The sequence below is a fragment of the Primulina tabacum genome, chromosome 6, assembly GCF_025594145.1.
Source record: "Primulina tabacum isolate GXHZ01 chromosome 6, ASM2559414v2, whole genome shotgun sequence".
Lineage (NCBI taxonomy): Eukaryota > Viridiplantae > Streptophyta > Magnoliopsida > Lamiales > Gesneriaceae > Primulina > Primulina tabacum.
The window spans coordinates 8,711,799-8,731,700 of NC_134555.1; the positions used below are offsets into that span (position 1 = coordinate 8,711,799).

The window sequence follows — 19,902 nt, forward strand, 5'->3', positions numbered from 1 at the left end:
CTCATCGATTATGTTGAGCAAAATTGTGGTAGAGTGACCTATGGAGGGGGAGCTAAAGGAAAAATTGTTGGAAAGGGTACTTTGAATGTTGAGGGACTGCCAAAGCTCCACAATGTGCTTCATGTTGAAGGATTAAATTCCAATCTTATAAGCATAAGCCAATTGTGTGATGATAATTTACTTGTTAAGTTTGATAAACATAACTGTGAAGTTTTTGATGAATCTAACAAGTGCATTATGACAGGTACAAGGTCTTCGGATAATTACTATCAAATAGGTGAGGAACTTTCGTGCAAACATGTGCAAATCACCGAACTTGACCATTGGCATCAAAAACTCGGACATGCAAATTTCAAAACCTTGAAGAACTTGAGCAAGTACGATGCAGTACGAGGTATGCCTAATCTTTCATCTGGAATATCATATGTGTGCGGAGATTGTCAAAAAAGAAAACAGACGCGCGTGTCGCACCCAGTTTTGCCAACATCTAGGACAACATGCTGTCTGGAATTATTGCACATGGATCTTATGGGTCCCATGGAAGTAGAAAGTGTTGGAGGTAAGAAGTATTCTTTTGTGTGTGTTGATGATTTCTCACGGTTTTCATGGGTTAGCATCATTAGGGAGATATCGGACACTTATTATGTGTTTAAACAATTGCTCACAAGAATCTCAAACTTCCATAATTTAAAGGTGAGAAGGATCAGAACTGATCACGGTAAAGAATTTGAAAACATATCCTTCTCATCCTTCAGTGACAGGAAAGGTATTTCACACGAATTTTCAGCACCAAAAACCCCACAGCAAAATGGCATTGCCGAACGCAAGAACAGGACTCTGCAAGAAATGGCAAGGGTTATGCTAGCTTCAAAGAATATTTCAAAGCGTTTTTGGGCAGAAGCCCTTAATACAGCATGCCATATTTCGAATAGGGTCTATTTAAGAAGTGGTTCAACAATGACTTCTTATGAAATCATAATGGGAAAGAAGCCTAACCTTAAATATTTTCATGTTTTTGGTTGTGTATGTTGCACTTTGAATGACCGGGATCAACTTGCTAAGTTCGATTCAAAAAATGATAAGTGTTTGTTCTTGGGATATGCTACTAATAGTCGTGCTTATCATATGTTCAATCTAAGAACGAGGACTATTATGGAATCAATTAATGTTGTTTTTGATGACTGTGCAGATCTCAAGAAGAAAACTGCTGAAGATGACGTTGAAGACCTTCTGGAAACTCAAACCTCACTGGAAAATACCGATGTTACCCCAGATGTTGCAACATCTGGCACAACATGTGACACTGAAGTCACCAAACCACAAGAAGATGCTCATAGCAATGATGAGGCAGCAGATTATGGACCGTGTATTCCAAGCAAAATCCAAAAGAACCATCCATCATCTCAAATCATTGGAGGAATGCGTGAAGATGTCCAAACCGGGAAGAAAGATAAAGTCGACTACCGAAAAATGGTTGGATTGGTGTGCAGGAGTACTACGTACTCACAGGTAAGATTTTCGTGCTTTATATCTCAATTTGAACCAAAAAATGTCGACGAAGCTTTAAAAGATGAGTTTTGGATAAATGCTATGCATGATGAACTTGAGGAGTTTGTTCGAAATGATGTTTGGACTTTAGTTCCATCTCCTGACCATGGCAATGTAATTGGAACAAAGTGGATTTTTAAAAATAAAACTGATGAGTCAGGAAACATCATTCGAAACAAAGCAAGGTTGGTTGCTCAATGGTACACACAGGTTGAAGGGGTTGATTTTGATGAGACCTTTGCACCTGTTGCCCGCATTGAGTCTATCCGACTTTTGCTAGCTATTGCATGCTTTATGAGAATCAAATTGTTTCAAATGGATGTTAAAAGTGCATTTTTGAATGGGATTTTGTGTGAAGAAGTTTATGTTAGACAGCCTAAAGGATTTGAAGATCCACATAATCGTGATCATGTATACAAGTTGAAAAAGGCTCTCTACGGCTTGAAGCAAGCACCTCGTGCTTGGTATGGCAGACTGACTGAATACCTACTCAAAATTGGATTCAAACGAGGTGAGGTAGATAAAACTCTCTTTATTCAAAAATCCAAAGGTGAGATCCTTATTTGCCAAATCTATGTTGATGACATAATTTTCGGCTCTTCATCCCAAAAGCATGCTAATAATTTTGGTGAAAGCATGTCTACTACTTTCGAAATGAGCATGGTTGGCGAATTACGTTTCTTTCTTGGCTTACAAATCAAACAAATGCATGATGACATCTTTTTGTGCCAATGTAAGTATGCCAAAAATCTGATAAAGAAATTTGCTAATGAGAACACCAAGCACATGAAGACACCTATGGGCTCAAATGAAAAATTATCCAAAGACGATGCTGCCGAAGATGTTGACAACACCCTATATCGCAGCATCATAGGAAGTCTTTTGTACTTGACTGCTAGCCGCCCTGACTTAATGTTTAGTGTTTGTTTGTGTGCTAGATACCAATCGAATCCTAAGATCTCTCACCTAAAAGCCGTAAAACGTATCCTACGATACATAGCCGGAACAATTGACTTAGGATTATGGTATACACACGAAACCAACTCAAATCTAGTAGGGTTCTCAGATGCTGATTGGGCTGGGGATTTAGATGATAGAAAAAGCACTTCTGGGGGCTGTTTTTATATTGGAAATAATCTGATTTCTTGGCATAGCAGAAAACAGAACTGTGTATCACTTTCAGCTGCTGAATCTGAATATGTGGCAGCTGGAAGTGGTTGCACTCAACTTTTGTGGATGAATCAAATGATAGAAGATTATGGGCTTAAGAGTGAACCCTTAATTATGTACTGTGATAATTCAAGTGCTATTGACATCTCAAAAAATCCAGTACAACACTCACAAACAAAGCACATTGACATAAGACATCATTTTATTCGAGATCTTGTAGAGAAATGATTGGTTCGAATGGAGTTTGTTGATACGAATAACCAACTGGCCGACATATTATCCAAAGCATTAGATTTTGAGAGATTCTCCAACCTTCTGAAGTCTCTCAACATGTGTTCTGCCTAACCATTTTTTTTGAATGTTGTATCAGATGTTACAACATCTCGGACAACATCTCATTTGCATATACATTTCCAGGACTTAGACATTCTGCATTGCATTCATACTGTGATATGATGTGTTGAACATGTGTAGCATAATTTTCTGTTGCACCTACAATTCCTTGTTATCTTTTCAAACTTCACACCTTTACATGTGAACTTAGTCACAAAAAGATTTGAAGTGTGGTCACTTGACTCTAACTAATGTGACAAGTAAACTAAGTAAAATTGAAAAATCAAGTGATGGGTCTGTGATTAGAAGGAAAGATGGAAAAAGCTACCTAAAAGAGTCCAATGAAGGCTGTGCTTTTAGTGTGGGAGCTACCCCTTCTAAAATTAACACAGAAATAGAAGAAAATGGAAAAAGCTACCTAGAAGAGTCCAATGAAGACTGTTCTTCAAGTGTGAAGCTACCACTTCTAGGTTAAAAATATTATTAAGTCACTGAGTGTGAAGATTATCAAATTTTGTTTTCAGGAATTGTGGGTGTTGACTGGAGATGTTGCCAACAATTGTGACAACACTTCATCTGTAAACATATCTCATATTTGCTCTCATGTTTCTATCTATGTCCATTCTGTTTTTAGGCATCCATAAGTCATGCATAACCATAACAGTGTGAATTTTGTTCTGTCACAAGGATACTCGTATGTCCAAATTCTAAGAAAATCCAATTTCTGCAGTATTTCGAATTCGTATAATCTTTGACTTCTAGTGGTGCTAAAGTTTGATGTGGAGTTAATTCTGGAAATTTTGAAAAGTTGTTAGTCTAAAATTGTCTCAGTAATTTCTGAAAAGGTGTTAAGCTCTTAAACAGTGCCGTTACCTTTTTACCGTTGGGAGAAATTCAGTGGAATGAATTATTTCGTTTTACCGTTTTTTGGGCTCATTTGACTGTTTGATTTTGTTACCGTTGCACTGTTCATTCACACTTATCTCATCAATTTACACTGTCTAATTGGTTCTCGAATTTCCGTACCGTCTTTACGCTATTTCTCTCTGAAAAAACTTCCTTCTCCGCAAAATCTTTTGATATTTCTCCTTACTTGGAACTTATCTCGTGCACATGGCAGGAAACGGATACAATCGTCACGATATACGAAGTGAGATAAGATACCGTGAAAGTGTTGCCGCTCCTTCACCAACATCTGCCACGACATCTCCTATAAAACCCTCCATGGAAATTGTTCCTGTAGAAGATCAACCCACACCATTGGAAGTAATCGCTCCAGGCGAACCGGGAAATGCTCTTGATGTTGATAATCCACCAATAATTCAAGTGTTCAAACCTCCGCACCAGCAAGTTCGCCGTTCCAAAAGACAAGCAGGGTATAACCCTGATTTGACCACCTCAAAGCGATTTCGGCGTAAAGGAGAAGGGCCAAGCCGTCCATCCCTTGCTGATCCTGAAAACTCCTCAGGGGATGATTCTGATGATGCCAATTACGAATTTGTGGCTCGCAAGACAACTGCACCTCCGCCTAAAAAGAGTAGTTCTTCCTCCAGCACAGCCGCTGAATCTGATGAGGGCACACCCCCTGTTCCTCCACAACAGCCCTCACCCTCTACTACTGAAGAAATCACGTTGGCCTAATTCATGGTCAACTTGAAACATCAGAAACCTGCAGCCTCTGCTGTTCCTGTTGCTCCTCCAGAAACTGAAGACTCTACTGACTCTAGCAGTTCCACTGCCAAAGTTGCCGAAGAAGATGTTTTCTCTGAGGAAATTGCACCTGTTGCACAGGAAGTTGGCGAGGGTGATGCCAACACTGAGGACGATACTGACCTCAGTGCATATGACTTGAACTCCACCTTCTCTGCAAAATTTTACACTGAGCACGCCAATGCCCAGTGGCATCTTTATGCCACTCGAGACCTCATTGAGGAGAGGAATGTTGACACCGATGCCTTTGAGAGGCATAATCTGATAACCTTCCTGAAACATTGCTCCTTACTCTCCACAGTTTCTGCAGTTACACCGTTTAGTCGAGGGCCTGTGTTAGAATTCTACGCGAACCTTACACCTGGTGTAGGTGATGAACGATCTGCAAATATGGGAAAGTGGTTGTCCGCAACCAGATCTATGAGTTCAATCCTACAATCATCAATGCACATTATCAGACTCCTGCTGAAGATGAAGACGGTCTTGCCCCGGACATTCATCTAGTAACTTCCACTCTCACCGGGGGACTAGTTACTCACTTTCCAACCCATCCACAAAAGTTATCCGCAGCAAAATTAACCTCATTTTACTCCGTGCTCCACAAGCTGACAGTACGTAACTGGACACCCTCTACAAATACCACCGATGTCACTCGACACCAAGCTTTGGCCTTATACTCCATTGGCACAAATGGGGTCTTCAACTTCGGGAAACTGGTGTTCCATACAATAATGCAGTATGCTAATGATGGTCTTAAATCATCGAAGCTCTCATACCCAAGTCTGATCTATGGGCTTCTGATCTCACAAGGTTTTGTTAGGGATATCACTGAGCAACTTTCTGATCTCGGGGAACCCCTCAAGATTGCCCCTACATTCATAGGCACTCGAAAGCTAGACCTCCCTTGGTCTGCATCACCTCCAGCGACCACCGCAGGCACCTCTCAAAATGCCTCTACCACAGTACCTCCTGCTACCGGCCCGTCTACTAGTTCCACATCTCGACAACCTAAACCTGGTTATGTTAAGATTACTGTAGCAGGTGCCCAGGCCCATCTCGATCATGCTCTTAAGAAAATTGCCCAGGCTAAGGCCGACTTGGCCTACTATGAGTGTTTGGCTGCTGCCATCAGTGTCATGTTAGAAATGGCCGTTCATGGACAAAAAAGGGGAGATGATCAAACTGGTGCTGGTCCGTCAGGGACCAAGGATGACGAAGAGGAAGAGGACAGTGAGGATGACGAAACTGAGGATGAGGAGGATGAAGATGATGATGTTTAGATTTTGTCGGTTTAAATGTTTCTATTTCTGCTCTTAATTGTCTATTAATGTTTCTGTTTGGCTAATATCTCTGCCCAGGTCTATTTCTAAACTATTGATGAAACTGGTGCAGGTGTTGTGTCAAGTGTTGCCAACAATTCTAACAACACCTTTACAAACAGTAATTTATTCAGGGGGGGAAAATCTAAAACTCAGGGGGAGTTGATTTGATTTTAACAAAGATAAATGGGTTTGATCTCATTTTGTCCAAGAAAGGCAAAAAGGGGGAGATTGAAGGGAAATAATATTTCGATTTTAAATGATATATTTTATTTATTTCCCTAATATAGTTTTCCTTGTTGATTTGATTGAGCAAATATTTGATATGATTTTGCCTTCCTTAGATAATGAGATCTTAATTCAAGAGATATGGTATTAGTGTTTAAAAAGAGTTTATTCCTAATAAAACTCTCACTTTTTTTGTATTTTAGGTTTCCTTGTGGAGATATGATTCTACATATATAAATAAGAGGTAAAGCTCATTGATAAAGTGGCTTCGATATCGACCATACACACACACGTAGCAGAGATTTGCAGAGTAAAATTATTCTCGAAGCCGTTGCTGTTTGAAGTGGTGATTCCCGTGTTGCGCTGAATGTTGCTAACATCTATAGACAACATCCGTAACGATGTTGACTGAAGATTGCATCTAATTGATAGTGGTTTCCGGGATCAAGTTTTGCTTTCTTGATTACGTTTATTTTTGTTTTGGTTATTTATTCTAGAGAGCTTTTATTTTCTCAACTTGTTGAGGAAATTGATTTTTGGTACAATCACTAGTGATAGGTTTTTTGTAAACATTGTGATTTTTCTAGTGATTAATTTTTGCCATAAGGCACCGCACAAGTATTTATACTTGTGCATATTTAATCTTGTCCATCTATTTATTTCAAGTCAATTTGTGTTATAAAAGTTAATTTTCCGCTGCATATAGATGTTGTCCGAGATGTTGTAACATATGGCATAACACATAATTCTGACAAAACACAAATTACTCTTTTTTTAATCTTATTCTGATATTTTTATTATTTGTTATATCTGTCGGACAAAATAATCCTTACATACCTGTTTTTGTTTTGGGATTATTTTGTTCCGAAATTTACCAGTGTAATGTGTGTTGTACAACTAGTAACTATAAAAGTCCTTAATTGGTTAGAGTGTTTGATATTTGAGCATAACTCATAGGTTTGTTTGATTTTTATTTTTTATTTTTAAATCAAGATTGTTTTGATTTTATGTTCAATAAATTACAAAATTAAATTTTTTTTTTGCTATTGGTTTTTTTTTAATGATCGAAAATCCGAAATGATTGACAAAACAACCATAATTAAGATATGTGTGTTGCTTTTTATAATATGGCATACATAAAAAGAAATATTTTTAAAAACAAAAAACAAAAACAAAAACAAAAAACACTCTCTAACACACAAACTTTGTCCGTACTGCAAATCATGAGTTAAAAAATAGAAAATCATGGATGTATGCTACGAAGTTTGTATATTTATACGCTCGCGCACGCACATACGTACATATTTTAAAGAAAATTATATATGTATAAATCTTTTTGAGCGAGAAATTTAAATTTTCTCCACTTTTGATTAAATAATTATTAGGAATAACACAAAAACTCTTTTGAGACGGTCTCATGAGTCAATTTTGTGAAATAAGATAGATCTTCTATTTGGATCGTCTATTAAAATATTATTTAATAGTAAATATGAGCATGGTTGATTCGTCTAGAAAATAAATATTCATGAGATCGTCTCACAAAATATCTATCTAATCTAATCATAATAATGCATATGAATTAGATCATTTTCTTTTTGTTTTAATCAAGTCACGATGTTCGATAATAAATATTATGATATGCGTGGTATGTATTGTTAATAATCAATATATGTGTATGGATTCCACGATGAATTCTCTTATAATATTTGTGAACTTGCCCATTCTTTCTTGTTTCATGTATATAATTTGCAAGTGAAATTAACCCCATCTCCTCGTGCTTCGTTTCCTAATCCACATTCCTGTAACATATTCTAAATTAAATTATATAATTTCGATTGCATGCCAAAGTCACGAGACAATCAATTTAAATGATCATGCATGTGGATCGAATCTACATAGTTTTTTCAATTAACTTTTAATTTCTCTCAAATTTTTATATGTATATATAATATAGTGAGATTTATATATATATATATATAAAAGCAAAAACTTGTATGAGACGGTCTGACGGGTCGTATTTTGTGATAAGGATCTCTTATTTGAGTTATCCATGAAAAATATTACTTTTTATGCTAAGAATATTACTTTTTATTGTGAATATCAGTAGGGTTGAATCGTCTATGCATGCAAATCTTCACTTAAATTCATAAAACATGAGAAAAAGGGTAATTAAATTTGTACTATTTAAGATATTTTTTTAAGTCATTAAAAGCCTAAGACAAGTCCAAATGATTCTCTAACACAGCTTGTTGTCACGCGACATCACGTGATTCTTGGACATTTAAACATGGGTGACGGTAATGTTATTTTGTGGACTTTATTATGCCACCATTAAGTCAAAATGGGCATTTCATTTCTCATTTTATGGGAAAAAATAATAGATGATTCCTCGATAATTTTATATTATCGTAGATCTAGATCTTGGAGCTCTCTCTAAATTTGGATCTAGATCCAAACTTTAGTTTGTACTTTTCACCATGCCTCTTAAACTAAATTATTCCCTACAATTTATTATGTCAAATATATAATTCTCTTATTTCTATTATCTCCAACTTAATTTAGATCAATGACGACCAAGATTAGGTATCGAGATTCAAATGGATTGAATCAAATATAATATTATTTTTAAGCTTGAGTGGTTATTAGGGTTCGAATGTTTTACCTGAAAGCTCAAGAAATATACTCTTTCTGCTTCAATTTTACTTGACCTAGAGTTGGAATTCGAGTTCGAGTCCGATTAATTTTGTCATCAGTTTCTATTAATGAAGTTTATGCCCATACTTTTGAATCCGAGTGTGTGATCATATATATGTTCTAACGATTGATCTAGTTTTTTGGGAAATGAAATACTATCCTTAGAATATAGGATCTAAAATACATCTAAGAGTGAATATTTATGAGTGCTTGTTAATTAACAGATATAATGCGGGATCATGGATCCGTCACATAGTATCCATAGAGAGAATAATCCGATTATTTTTTAATTTTTACATAGTTTCATATAAATTTTTCCTTATTTTAATTTAAATCTCGATTCATCATGTAAATTAAACTTTTTAATTCCATGACAATTAGTTGGGTGGCTTGTGACATTAATTACAATTCGCGTCCGCGTAAAACGTTCACGTACGAAGTAACAATATAATGGAAAATTCGGCTGTGGACTTAACCCTAATTTCATATCCAACGACTCTAATTGATTCGGGGTTATGAGTTTCGATTGGCGTCACGATCCTACAACTAGGGCAATTACTTTATTGTAGGGTTGAATTTTTCCAATATAATTATAATTATGTTGGATGCAATAATTATTTTTGACAAGTAGAGCAACCGAAACATAATGTTTGATATGCTATAGGGTTTAAAATATTTGAGTCGTATCGTTACCATCTGTAGGACCGAGCGCTTGCCGCTTTACCAAAAGCTACAGCTAGTGGTAATAGTGCAACTCAAATCTTTTAAACCACACAGCAGCTCAAGAACCACGGTTCGATCGCTCTACCAAGTAGGAACAATTATTGCACCCAACAATCTCCCTCCCAATAATTGCACTCCTTGCAATCAATAGAAATCGAACCCGTGACCTTGAATCTGATATCAATTGTAAGACCGAGCGCTTGCCGCTTTATCAAAAGCTATAACTAGTGGTAATTGTGTAACTCAAATCTTTTATATAGCATAATAGCTCAAGCACCATAGTTCGATCGCTCTACCAAGTAGGGATAATTATTGCACCCAACAATCTCCCTCCCAATAATTGCACTCTGTTGGAACTTTTCAAGTTCACAATCTTGATTTGATGTTAACAAAACTTGTTATTTTGTGTTACTAATAATCTACCTTAGTGTGCAGAAGCTAGGATCAGTCATGAGCTGTTTACATCGCAAACTTGAAGACTCAACTGATCGCACTAAACTGAATCAGTCTAACTGTTACGTCAATTGAGCAGTCCAGCTAATTGTCCAGTTGATATGTGGTTCAGCAGGAGACCTCAGAAGTCTGGCCAGCCGAATGAGTAGTTCAACTGATGAAGAAACCCAGCTGATCAGTACAACTGAACGAGAGTGAAATCAGTTCAACTGACAAGTCAACTGATTTCACCAGCCCAACTGAAAATCAGTTCAACTGACTAGTTCGAAGCATCAGTCAGAATCTTTCAGTTGTAGATCAAGACAAGCTCTTTCTAGTGGATTCTAGCTATACACAAAGGTACAAAGTAATTGTCCAGTCAATGGACAATAATGGACGTTGCATCAGAACATTAAAGACAAAAGTTTCAGAAGGGCAGTCGAAAATTCGAGACACAAAGTCCAAGAAACGAATTCAAAATGCAACGGATACAATAAATGAGTCTCGCTGTACGATCTAACTTCGCGCCTATACATAGAAGATGAAGATTAGTGAAGACACAGAGAGCTACAATGCAAATACCAGAGAGAGTGTAGTAAAAGAAATGGCACGCTTATTTGCTTATCAACTTTCAAGAATCAATCAACCCATAGGGATACCAAAGACATATCAGCTTAGTTTAGAAACTTATCTCCCTCAGTGTGTGAGAACATCCTTGTTCAGTTCTTACCACCACTCAAATACAGTCTTGCACAAAGACGTTAAACTTGTGTATGTAGTCTTTGACATATAGACGTTAAAGAAGTGTTGGCTGGAAGGTGCTGCCTTCAGTCGTAGCTAGGAGTTTAGTTTAGGCAGTATTATAAGTTCTAGCTTAGTGGGTTTGTACAAGTAGTTGTATAAATCAAAGTCTTCTAGTGGATCCTACCCGTGGAGGTAGAAGGGGTGACGTAGGAGCAGTTGAAGTTTTCCGAACATCTATAAACACATCTTGTGTATTTAACTGATTAACTGTTGTTTTCAAACTGTTTGGATCAGTTAGAGTATCCGTCAGTTCAGTTGTCATCATAACTGAACTGATGAATGAAAAAACTAATCTACCCTTTTTCAGTTATTCAGTTTACGTGAGTTAAAATGTTTTCTAATATAACAGTCTTCTTCACGAAGGATTACTTCGTGTTTCTTCTGCTTGGTTTTAAATCAAATTCGATTTAATTCATCGGTGTTAACATTCTTAGAACACGAGCTATTGCAGCTCACTGAAGAATATAGTGTTTGAAATGCCTTCAAATGCACTAGCACACTCGATCCTTCAATTGATATCAGAGCCAGTTGTTCTAAGAAGAACATTTGAAGAAAACTGTGTTTTAAAATTTGTTACTTTAAAATAGTGTTAAAAGCTATTTAAAAGTATTTCATACAATTTTCAAAACTATTTGAAAATATTTATATATCGCTCTTTAGCAAATAGTTGAGAGGATTGGTTCTGCAACTAACTGTAGTAGCCACTTCTGTAGATTCTTCACTTTGGGGTTTTAATCAGCCTGCAGCGGACTGGGAATCATCTGCAAAGATGCACAGCTAAATTGCTCGCTGAACAAGATTTCAGTTGCAAGCCTACCAGGTCAGCTGTTCTTCAGACAAAACTCATCCATGTTGGGATGTTGGTCGATTTAATTCACCAGCTGAATTCCACGTGAGCCTAGTCAGAATCGGCTCGACCAGTTGAGTAAGCACAGAGGTCAAGTTCAAAGCAGTTTAACTCGTTTCTCTAGCAAATTGAACTCACAACCGATGCAGCATTTCAAGCAGTCAAGACAACCAACTGATGGTATTCCAGTTCTGTCACATAAACCGACTGATATATGATGTTGTTTAAAATATGCTATTGTTGTAGCAAGTTTTCCTTTATGTACTCATATGTAAATACAAGGAAATTTGTTTAAATAAACATCATGTTTATCCAGCTGTGTTTCGTTGTGACTGAATAAATATTTCCAGATTTCTTGTCTACGATGCTTGAATGATTATAACCTCTGAATGAATGATTAGATAAGTATTTTTCAAATACGGGTTTTTATTCAGTCTCCAAGGGGGAGTTTTTCTTTTACCCTCAAACTGAAAAAATCGTTTTTTTTAATCAGTTTTAAAATTCAGTTGTTTAGAAGAATTTTTCTTTTCGTCAACTGAAATGTGCTTTCTTTATTTTTTTTTTATTTCAGTTTTGGAGGAGGAGTTTTTCTTTTATCCTCTATCTCTAAATGGTTTTCAAAACTTCTTTAATTTAGTTCTTGAGGGGAGCTTTTAACAATGTTTGAATATACTAACCCTTGAACTAAATATATTATGCTTAACTGCTCGAGTTTTGTGATCATCAAAAAGGGGAAGATTATTGGAACTTTTTAAGTTCGCAATCTTGATTTTGATGTTAACAAAACTTATTATTTTGTGTTACTAATAATCTACCTTAGTGTGCAGAAGCTAGGATCAGTCATGAGCTGTTTACATCGCAAATTGAAGACTCAACTGATCGCACAAACTGAATCAGTCTAACTGTTACGTCAATTGAGCAGTCCAGCTAATTGTCCAGTTGATATGTGGTTCAGCAGGAGACCTCAGAAGTCTGGCCAGCCGAATGAGTGTTCAACTGATGAAGAAACCCAGCTGATCAGTACAACTGAACGAGAGTGAAATCAGTTCAACTGACGAGTCAACTGATTTCACCAGCCCAACTGAAGATCAGTTCAACTGACTAGTTCGAAGCATTAGTCAGAATCTTTCTGTTGTAGATCAAGACAAGCTCTTTCTAGTGGATTCTAGCTATGCACAAAGGTACAAAGTAATTGTCCAATCAAAGGACAATAATGGATGTTGCATTAGAACATTAAAGACAAACGTTTCAGAAGGGCAGTCAAAAATTCGAGACACAAAGTCCAAGAAATGAATTCAAAATGCAACGGCTACAATAAATGAGTCTTACTGTACGATCTAACTTCGCGCCTATAAATATAAGATGTAGATTAGCGAAGACAGAGAGAGCTACAATGCAAATACCAGAGAGAGTGTAGTAAAAGAAATGACACGCTTATTTGCTCATCAGCTTTCAAGAATCAATCAGCCCATAGGGATACCAAAGACATATCAGCTTAGTTTAGAAACTTATCTCCCTCAGTGTGTGAGAACATCCTTGTTCAGTTCTTACCACCACTCAAATACAGTCTTGCACAAAGACGTTAAACTTGTGTATGTAGTCTTTGACATATAGACGTTAAAGAAGTGTTGGCTGGAAGGTGCTGCCTTCAGTCGTAGCTAGGAGTTTAGTTTAGGCAGTAGTATAAGTTCTAGCTTAGTGGGTTTGTACAAGTAGTTGTATAAATCAAAGTCTTCTAGTGGATCCTACCCATGGAGGTAGAAGGGGTGAAGTAGGAGCAGTTGAAGTTTCCGAACATCCATAAACACATCTTGTGTATTTAACTGATTAACTGTTGTTTTCAAACTGTTTGGATCAGTTAGAGTATCCGTCAGTTCAGTTGTCACCATAACTGAACTGATGAATGCAAAAACTAATCTACCCTTTTTCAGTTATTCAGTTTAAATGAGTTAAAATGTTTTCTAATATAATAGTCTTCTTCACGAAGGATTACTTCGAGTTTTTTCTGCTTAGTTTTAAACCAAACTCGATTTAATTCATCGGTGCTAACATTCTTAGAACATGAGCTATTGCAGCTCACTGGAGAATATAGTGTTCGAAATGCCTTCAAAGGCACTAGCACACTCGATCCTTCACACTCCTTTCAATCAATGTTAATCGAACCTGTGACCTTGGCTCTGATATCAATTAAAAGACCGAGTGCTTGCCGCTTTATCAAAAGCTATAACTAGTGGTAATTGTGCAACTCAAATCTTTATATCGCAAAGTAGCTAAAAATCCAAAAGATTGTTATAAAAAAAAAAATTAAATAACAAAACACAGTTTTTACTTATATAATTATGATGATTAACTATCAAATTTTTTTTTTAAAATACAGTATCTCTAAAATTTAAATTTTTCATATTTTGTAAAAAAATTTAGACAAAAACTACTTGATATAATTAAATTTTACATATTTTGTATATTACACGAATAACTAATTAGTACACGTAAAACATAACATGAATATATTCTAAAAAAATAAAAAAATAAATAAATAACATGAATAAAAATAAAAATTACTAATATATATTTAAAAATTGAAGTGGCTACTCAGAATGTCACATTATATTTCTTCCCATCATTTTCTTTATAAAACAAACACAGAACAGCCATTAACAGCCATTTCTCTTCCCACATAACATAAAACCTCCATTTCAACAAATCCAAGAAAAAGCGCTCCGAAAATTCCATCTCATTGCGCAAACATTGTGGCCTAGCTGTTGTTCTTGGATCCTGAGATTCTGGCTTTCTGAATAATATTATATCCCCTATAAACAACCTTTGTTAACTAAAATCATATAGCCCACAAAACATGATCTCGTGTTCTTCCCAATACTGCTTCGAGTAATCTGTGCGTGGCAGCATAGTTTTGTTTATCCGTAATGCCTGTTCGTCCATGGCGGCCCCGCTCTCTCTTCTTTTTCTTCTGTTCTTTTCTCCCATTCTTCTATTTTTCGCCATCTTTGGCAATCAATCCACAGGGTGAATCTCTTCTTTATTGGAAGAGAAGCTTAAATGCATCGGCGGAGGCGTTGAGTGATTGGGATTCGACAGATGAAACTCCATGTCGATGGTCTGGTGTAACCTGCAACTTCAAGAATGAAGTTGTGGAGATAAACTTGAGGTACATTGATTTGCATGGAAATGTTCCTGATAATTTCACTTCTTTGGAGTACTCTTTAGCTAAACTTGTCCTGTCGGGGACGAATCTAACTGGTTCGATCCCTGAGGGAATCAGCAATCTTCAAGAATTGAGGGTTCTGGATTTGAGTGACAATAAGATATATGGCGAAATACCGGGTTTTATCTGTCACTTGCCTAAACTGGAGCAGCTTGATCTCAGCACAAATCTGTTGGCAGGCTCAATTCCAGGCGAAATCGGGAACCTGACAGCCCTGGTTGAGTTGATCATATATGATAATCAGCTCAGCGGGGAGATTCCAGTCAGCATTGGAAATTTGAAGAATCTTGAAGTGATTAGAGCTGGTGGGAACAAGAATCTTGGAGGTTCTATCCCTCAAGAAATCGGAAACTGCACAAATTTAATATTGGTAGGCCTGGCTGAAACCAGCATTTCTGGGTTTCTTCCTACTTCCATTGGCATGTTGAAAGAGCTCCAGACTCTTGCCGTGTATACAGCTCTTCTTTCAGGACAAATTCCTCCAGAACTCGGTGATTGTGCTGCGCTGCGGAATGTTTATCTCTATCAAAACACACTCACCGGCTCGATCCCGACTAAACTTGGAAGGCTGCAGAATTTGGAGAATCTATTGCTGTGGCAGAACAATTTGGTCGGCACAATTCCTCCAGAGCTTGGAAACTGTAATAAATTACAAGTGATTGATGCTTCGATGAATTCTTTAACCGGTGGGATTCCAGAATCTTTTGGGAATTTGACCCTGTTGCAGGAGTTGCAGCTGAGCGTGAATCAAATTTCCGGCAAGATTCCGGTTGGGCTTGGAAATTGCCGTGCTCTGACTGATATTGAGCTCGATAACAATCAAATAACTGGAACAATTCCTACAGAATTCGGGAATCTGATAAATTTGACTATTTTGTTTTTATGGAAAAATCGTTTGGAGGGGAATATTCCTCCATCTTTATCTTATTGTAAGAACCTGGAAGCTATTGACTTGTCGCAGAATGGATTGACAGGTCCGCTACCGAGCAGTATTTTTGGATTACCGAATCTAAACAAGTTTTTACTGCTGTCAAATAATCTTTCTGGTTCTATACCACCTGAAATTGGGAATTGTTCTTCGCTGATTCGGTTCCGAGCGAGTGACAATATGCTGAGCGGGAATGTGCCCCCGGATATTGGGAGGTTGAAGAATTTGAATTTCTTGGATCTTGGAATCAATAGGCTTTCCGGGATTGTTCCAGTTGAGATTTCTGGTTGCCAAAATCTCACTTTTCTTGATTTACATTCTAATTCGATAACTGGGAACTTGCCGGATGATTTGAATCGGCTTGTTACTCTACAGTTTCTTGATGTTTCTGATAATCTCATTGAAGGAACTTTGAATCCAAGTCTTGGTTCATTGATTTCACTCACCAAGCTCATTCTCGGGAATAACAGGCTATCTGGTTCGATCCCTAGTGAACTAGGTTCGTGTTCTAAGATTCAGATGCTTGATTTAAGCAGCAATGAGTTAGAGGGTAAGATTCCGGGGAGTCTAGGGAAGATTCCTGCATTGGAAATTGCTTTAAATTTGAGCTGTAATAGACTTTCGGGTTGGATCCCGAAGGAGTTCGCCGAGTTGGACAGGCTTGGAGTGTTGGACATTTCTCACAACCAACTCTCCGGGGACCTACGTTATCTGGCCGCTCTTCAGAATCTAGTGGTTCTAAATGTATCATACAACAATTTCTCCGGACAGTTGCCAAACACTCCGTTTTTCGCCAAGCTGCCACTCAGCGTCCTAGCTGGCAACCCCGACTTGTGCTTTTCCGGCAACAAACAGTGCTCGGGTAATGAGGGTGCTGCTGCCAGGCACAAGAAGTCGGCAAGGGTGGCGATGGTGGTGTTGATTTGTACGGCCTGCTTGTTGATGTTGGCCGCTCTCTACATCATCCTCGGGGGCAGGATGCGCGGTCACGGGCCCCACGAGTGCGATTTGGACAACAGGGAAGATGTAGATTTAGAGGGTCCGTGGGAGGTCACATTGTATCAAAAGTTCAATTTATCTATCAACGACGTTGTAAAATCTTTAACATCTATTAACCTAATTGGTCATGGTCAATCAGCCATAGTATATCGAGCAGTAACCCAGTCTGGAACCATCATCGCGGTTAAAAGATTTCGAGCATCCGAGAAGTACTCAGCATCCACATTCTCATCCGAGATCACGACACTAGCTCGTATTCGACACAGAAACATAGTTAGACTTCTAGGTTGGGCGTCCAACAGGAAGACCAAACTTTTGTTCTACGACTACTTGCATAATGGTACATTAGGCGACTTGTTACATGAGGGGCAAGGGGACAAGATCGAATGGGAGATCCGATTCAAGATAGCATTAGGAGTTGCCGAGGGCTTGGCCTACTTGCATTGCGATTGCAGGCCACCTATCCTACATCGAGATGTGAAGACACAAAACATACTGTTGGGGGAAAGATATGAGCCATGCTTAGCTGATTTTGGACTAGCAAGGTTTGTTGAAGATGAAAATGCTGCGTTAGCAGCATATCCCCAACTAGCTGGATCATATGGATATTTTGCTCCTGGTAAATTTCTCTCTCAATGTTCCCTATTTTGCTCAAAAAACCATGCACTTATTATTTGTGGTTTTACACTTTATGAATTATTGAAATACATTTTATTTTTCACAGTATAATCTGTCAGTTTCATATAGTACTGAACATATAATTGGCAGCAGAGATCATTTCAGTTATAATAATTGCTTAATAATAAAATGTGGTTGGAAACTTCTTTGGATATTACATGTAATTGTGTTTGCATCTTATGCTTGCTAATTGTGGGGACTTATGCATGTGAAGTCATGTGATTGCTTCAACTTTATCCTAATTAATTTGTCTTCATATATTTGTCCCCTACTATGATGCCCCAATTAGTTCACCAAGAAATTTTATTTCTAAGCATGTCAGATTGATAAGTTGTGTCCTTTTGAACTTTGCAGAGCATGCTTCCATGTTAAAAATCACAGAAAAGAGCGACGTATATAGTTACGGTGTCGTGCTGTTGGAGATTATAACCGGGAAAAAACCGATCGACCCCTCGTTGGGAGAGGGACAGCACTTGATTCAATGGGTAAGAGACCATTTAAGGGATAAAAAGGACCCAGTCGATCTCGTTGATCAAAACCTCCAAGGCCATCCGGACACACAAATACAAGAAATGCTCCAAGCCCTCGGGATCGCGCTCCTATGCACGAGTAATCGTCAAGGGGATCGTCCCACGATGAAAGATGTTGTGGCGTTGTTGAAGGAGATCAAGCACGAGCAAGTAACGGGAGGCGATCAAACTCAGAAGCCCGCGAGTAAATCGTCCAACAATTGCGAGGTTTCTTCATTTTCTTCCTCGTCTGTGACACCGGCTCAATTGTTGCTTCTCCAAGGGTCATCTAATTGCTCCCTGGCTTACTCCTCTTCCTCCACAAATTACAATGGGAATCAATAAAATACTGTTAGATGCAATGCATTAATGAATTAATGAATAGTGGTGACAGTTTGTGTTTGAACTTGTATAGAGTAATTAGGATAATTGATTTGGTTAAAGGAAAAATTTATCCTTCTTTGTATCCCAAAACAGTGCAAAATCAGAAGGATGTTACTAACTTCGAAGTCAATATTTGCTCCTTAAGACTTGTATTTGATCAGAAACTACGGTGATTATATATATGCATAATTCATTATTTCTGTATAATTTTTTTTTAAAAAAAATGTTTATCTTAAATTTTAGAATTTTTTTTTTGAAAATTATAATCTCACTCGTGATTGTCTCGAATCATTCATTCTATCAATTTTCGATCCATATCCAACTCAGTTAAAAAAATGTTCAAACCATCTCTGCTTCTGTCATCCCAATTTTGGTTGACACACTACCAAAAAGTCAGGAGTTTAATCCATATTTACCTCTATCAACCCAGTTTTGAGCTACTACACAAGGGTTTATCGGCTCAGCGTGGTTTAAAAGGTACTGGGTTGACTATTTGGGTTTACTCAGAGCGCAACAAAAGTACTTAGCATGATTTGCAAGCTAATGTTTTGATCTTTAGAGTTTACTCAGAGCAGAACAAAAATAGCGGTTGTGGAAAAAATAAGATGTTATACATATATGTATATATTGTTTGGTGGAATAAGCTATGTTCAATCATTTCATCGTAGGGATGATTGATGTGACGGATAAATGCCTCATATTTGTACTTACTATCGAATTAAATGCATTTCGTTATAATATATAATGAATTTCTTTGATGACAATTTATCTCCATTGAAGACTATTTATAATGAAGTTAAATGTGGTAGTTCGAGTGGGGAATCAAGGCGATGATAGATCTTATGATATGCAACCATAAATTTAAAAAATTTGTGGCCACAATTGTTATATGGTCTCAAAGTTTCAATACCATATATCACATTCCAACTCCTCGGTCATCGCCTAAATGCGATACAAGTACAATAACTTTATCTCGATTGTAGAAATAATTAACATAAATTACTTGGTAATAAATTTATATAAGAGTGTGCAATCATCCCAATCGTGCACGACCTGATGTACCATTCTTCGCAGATGAAACAAACCCATCACTTGTCTCAAGACATCGATGTTAGAGTAGGTATCTTACGAGCTAACTTGTGGTTTGGACTTTATTGACTTTTATGTAAAAATAATTTTTATTTTAATAATATTTTACGGTTTATCCAATTATGACATTTATTTTATCTGTATACTCATGCAAGTTGCATGACCTTGAATATGTAAATAGTACCATGAAGTATGTCTCTTAAAATAAGATCATGAAACTCATTAGGAAGCGTGTTGCATATTCTAAATAGGTTTCTAGTCGAATGAGAAACCTAAAATAAGGA

The 19,902-nt window shown here is 37.2% G+C and overlaps 1 protein-coding gene across 1 annotated transcript; it reads left to right on the forward strand.

Annotated features, from left to right (window-relative positions):
- Positions 1-14,400: 14,400 nt before the first annotated feature.
- LOC142549104 (uncharacterized) lies at positions 14,401-18,715 on the forward strand. Its single transcript, XM_075657870.1, has 2 exons — positions 14,401-17,577; positions 17,991-18,715. Exons 1-2 carry the CDS (start codon positions 14,733-14,735, stop codon positions 18,488-18,490), a joined length of 3,345 nt encoding a protein of 1,114 aa, XP_075513985.1. The 5' UTR covers positions 14,401-14,732; the 3' UTR covers positions 18,491-18,715.
- Positions 18,716-19,902: the final 1,187 nt, after the last annotated feature.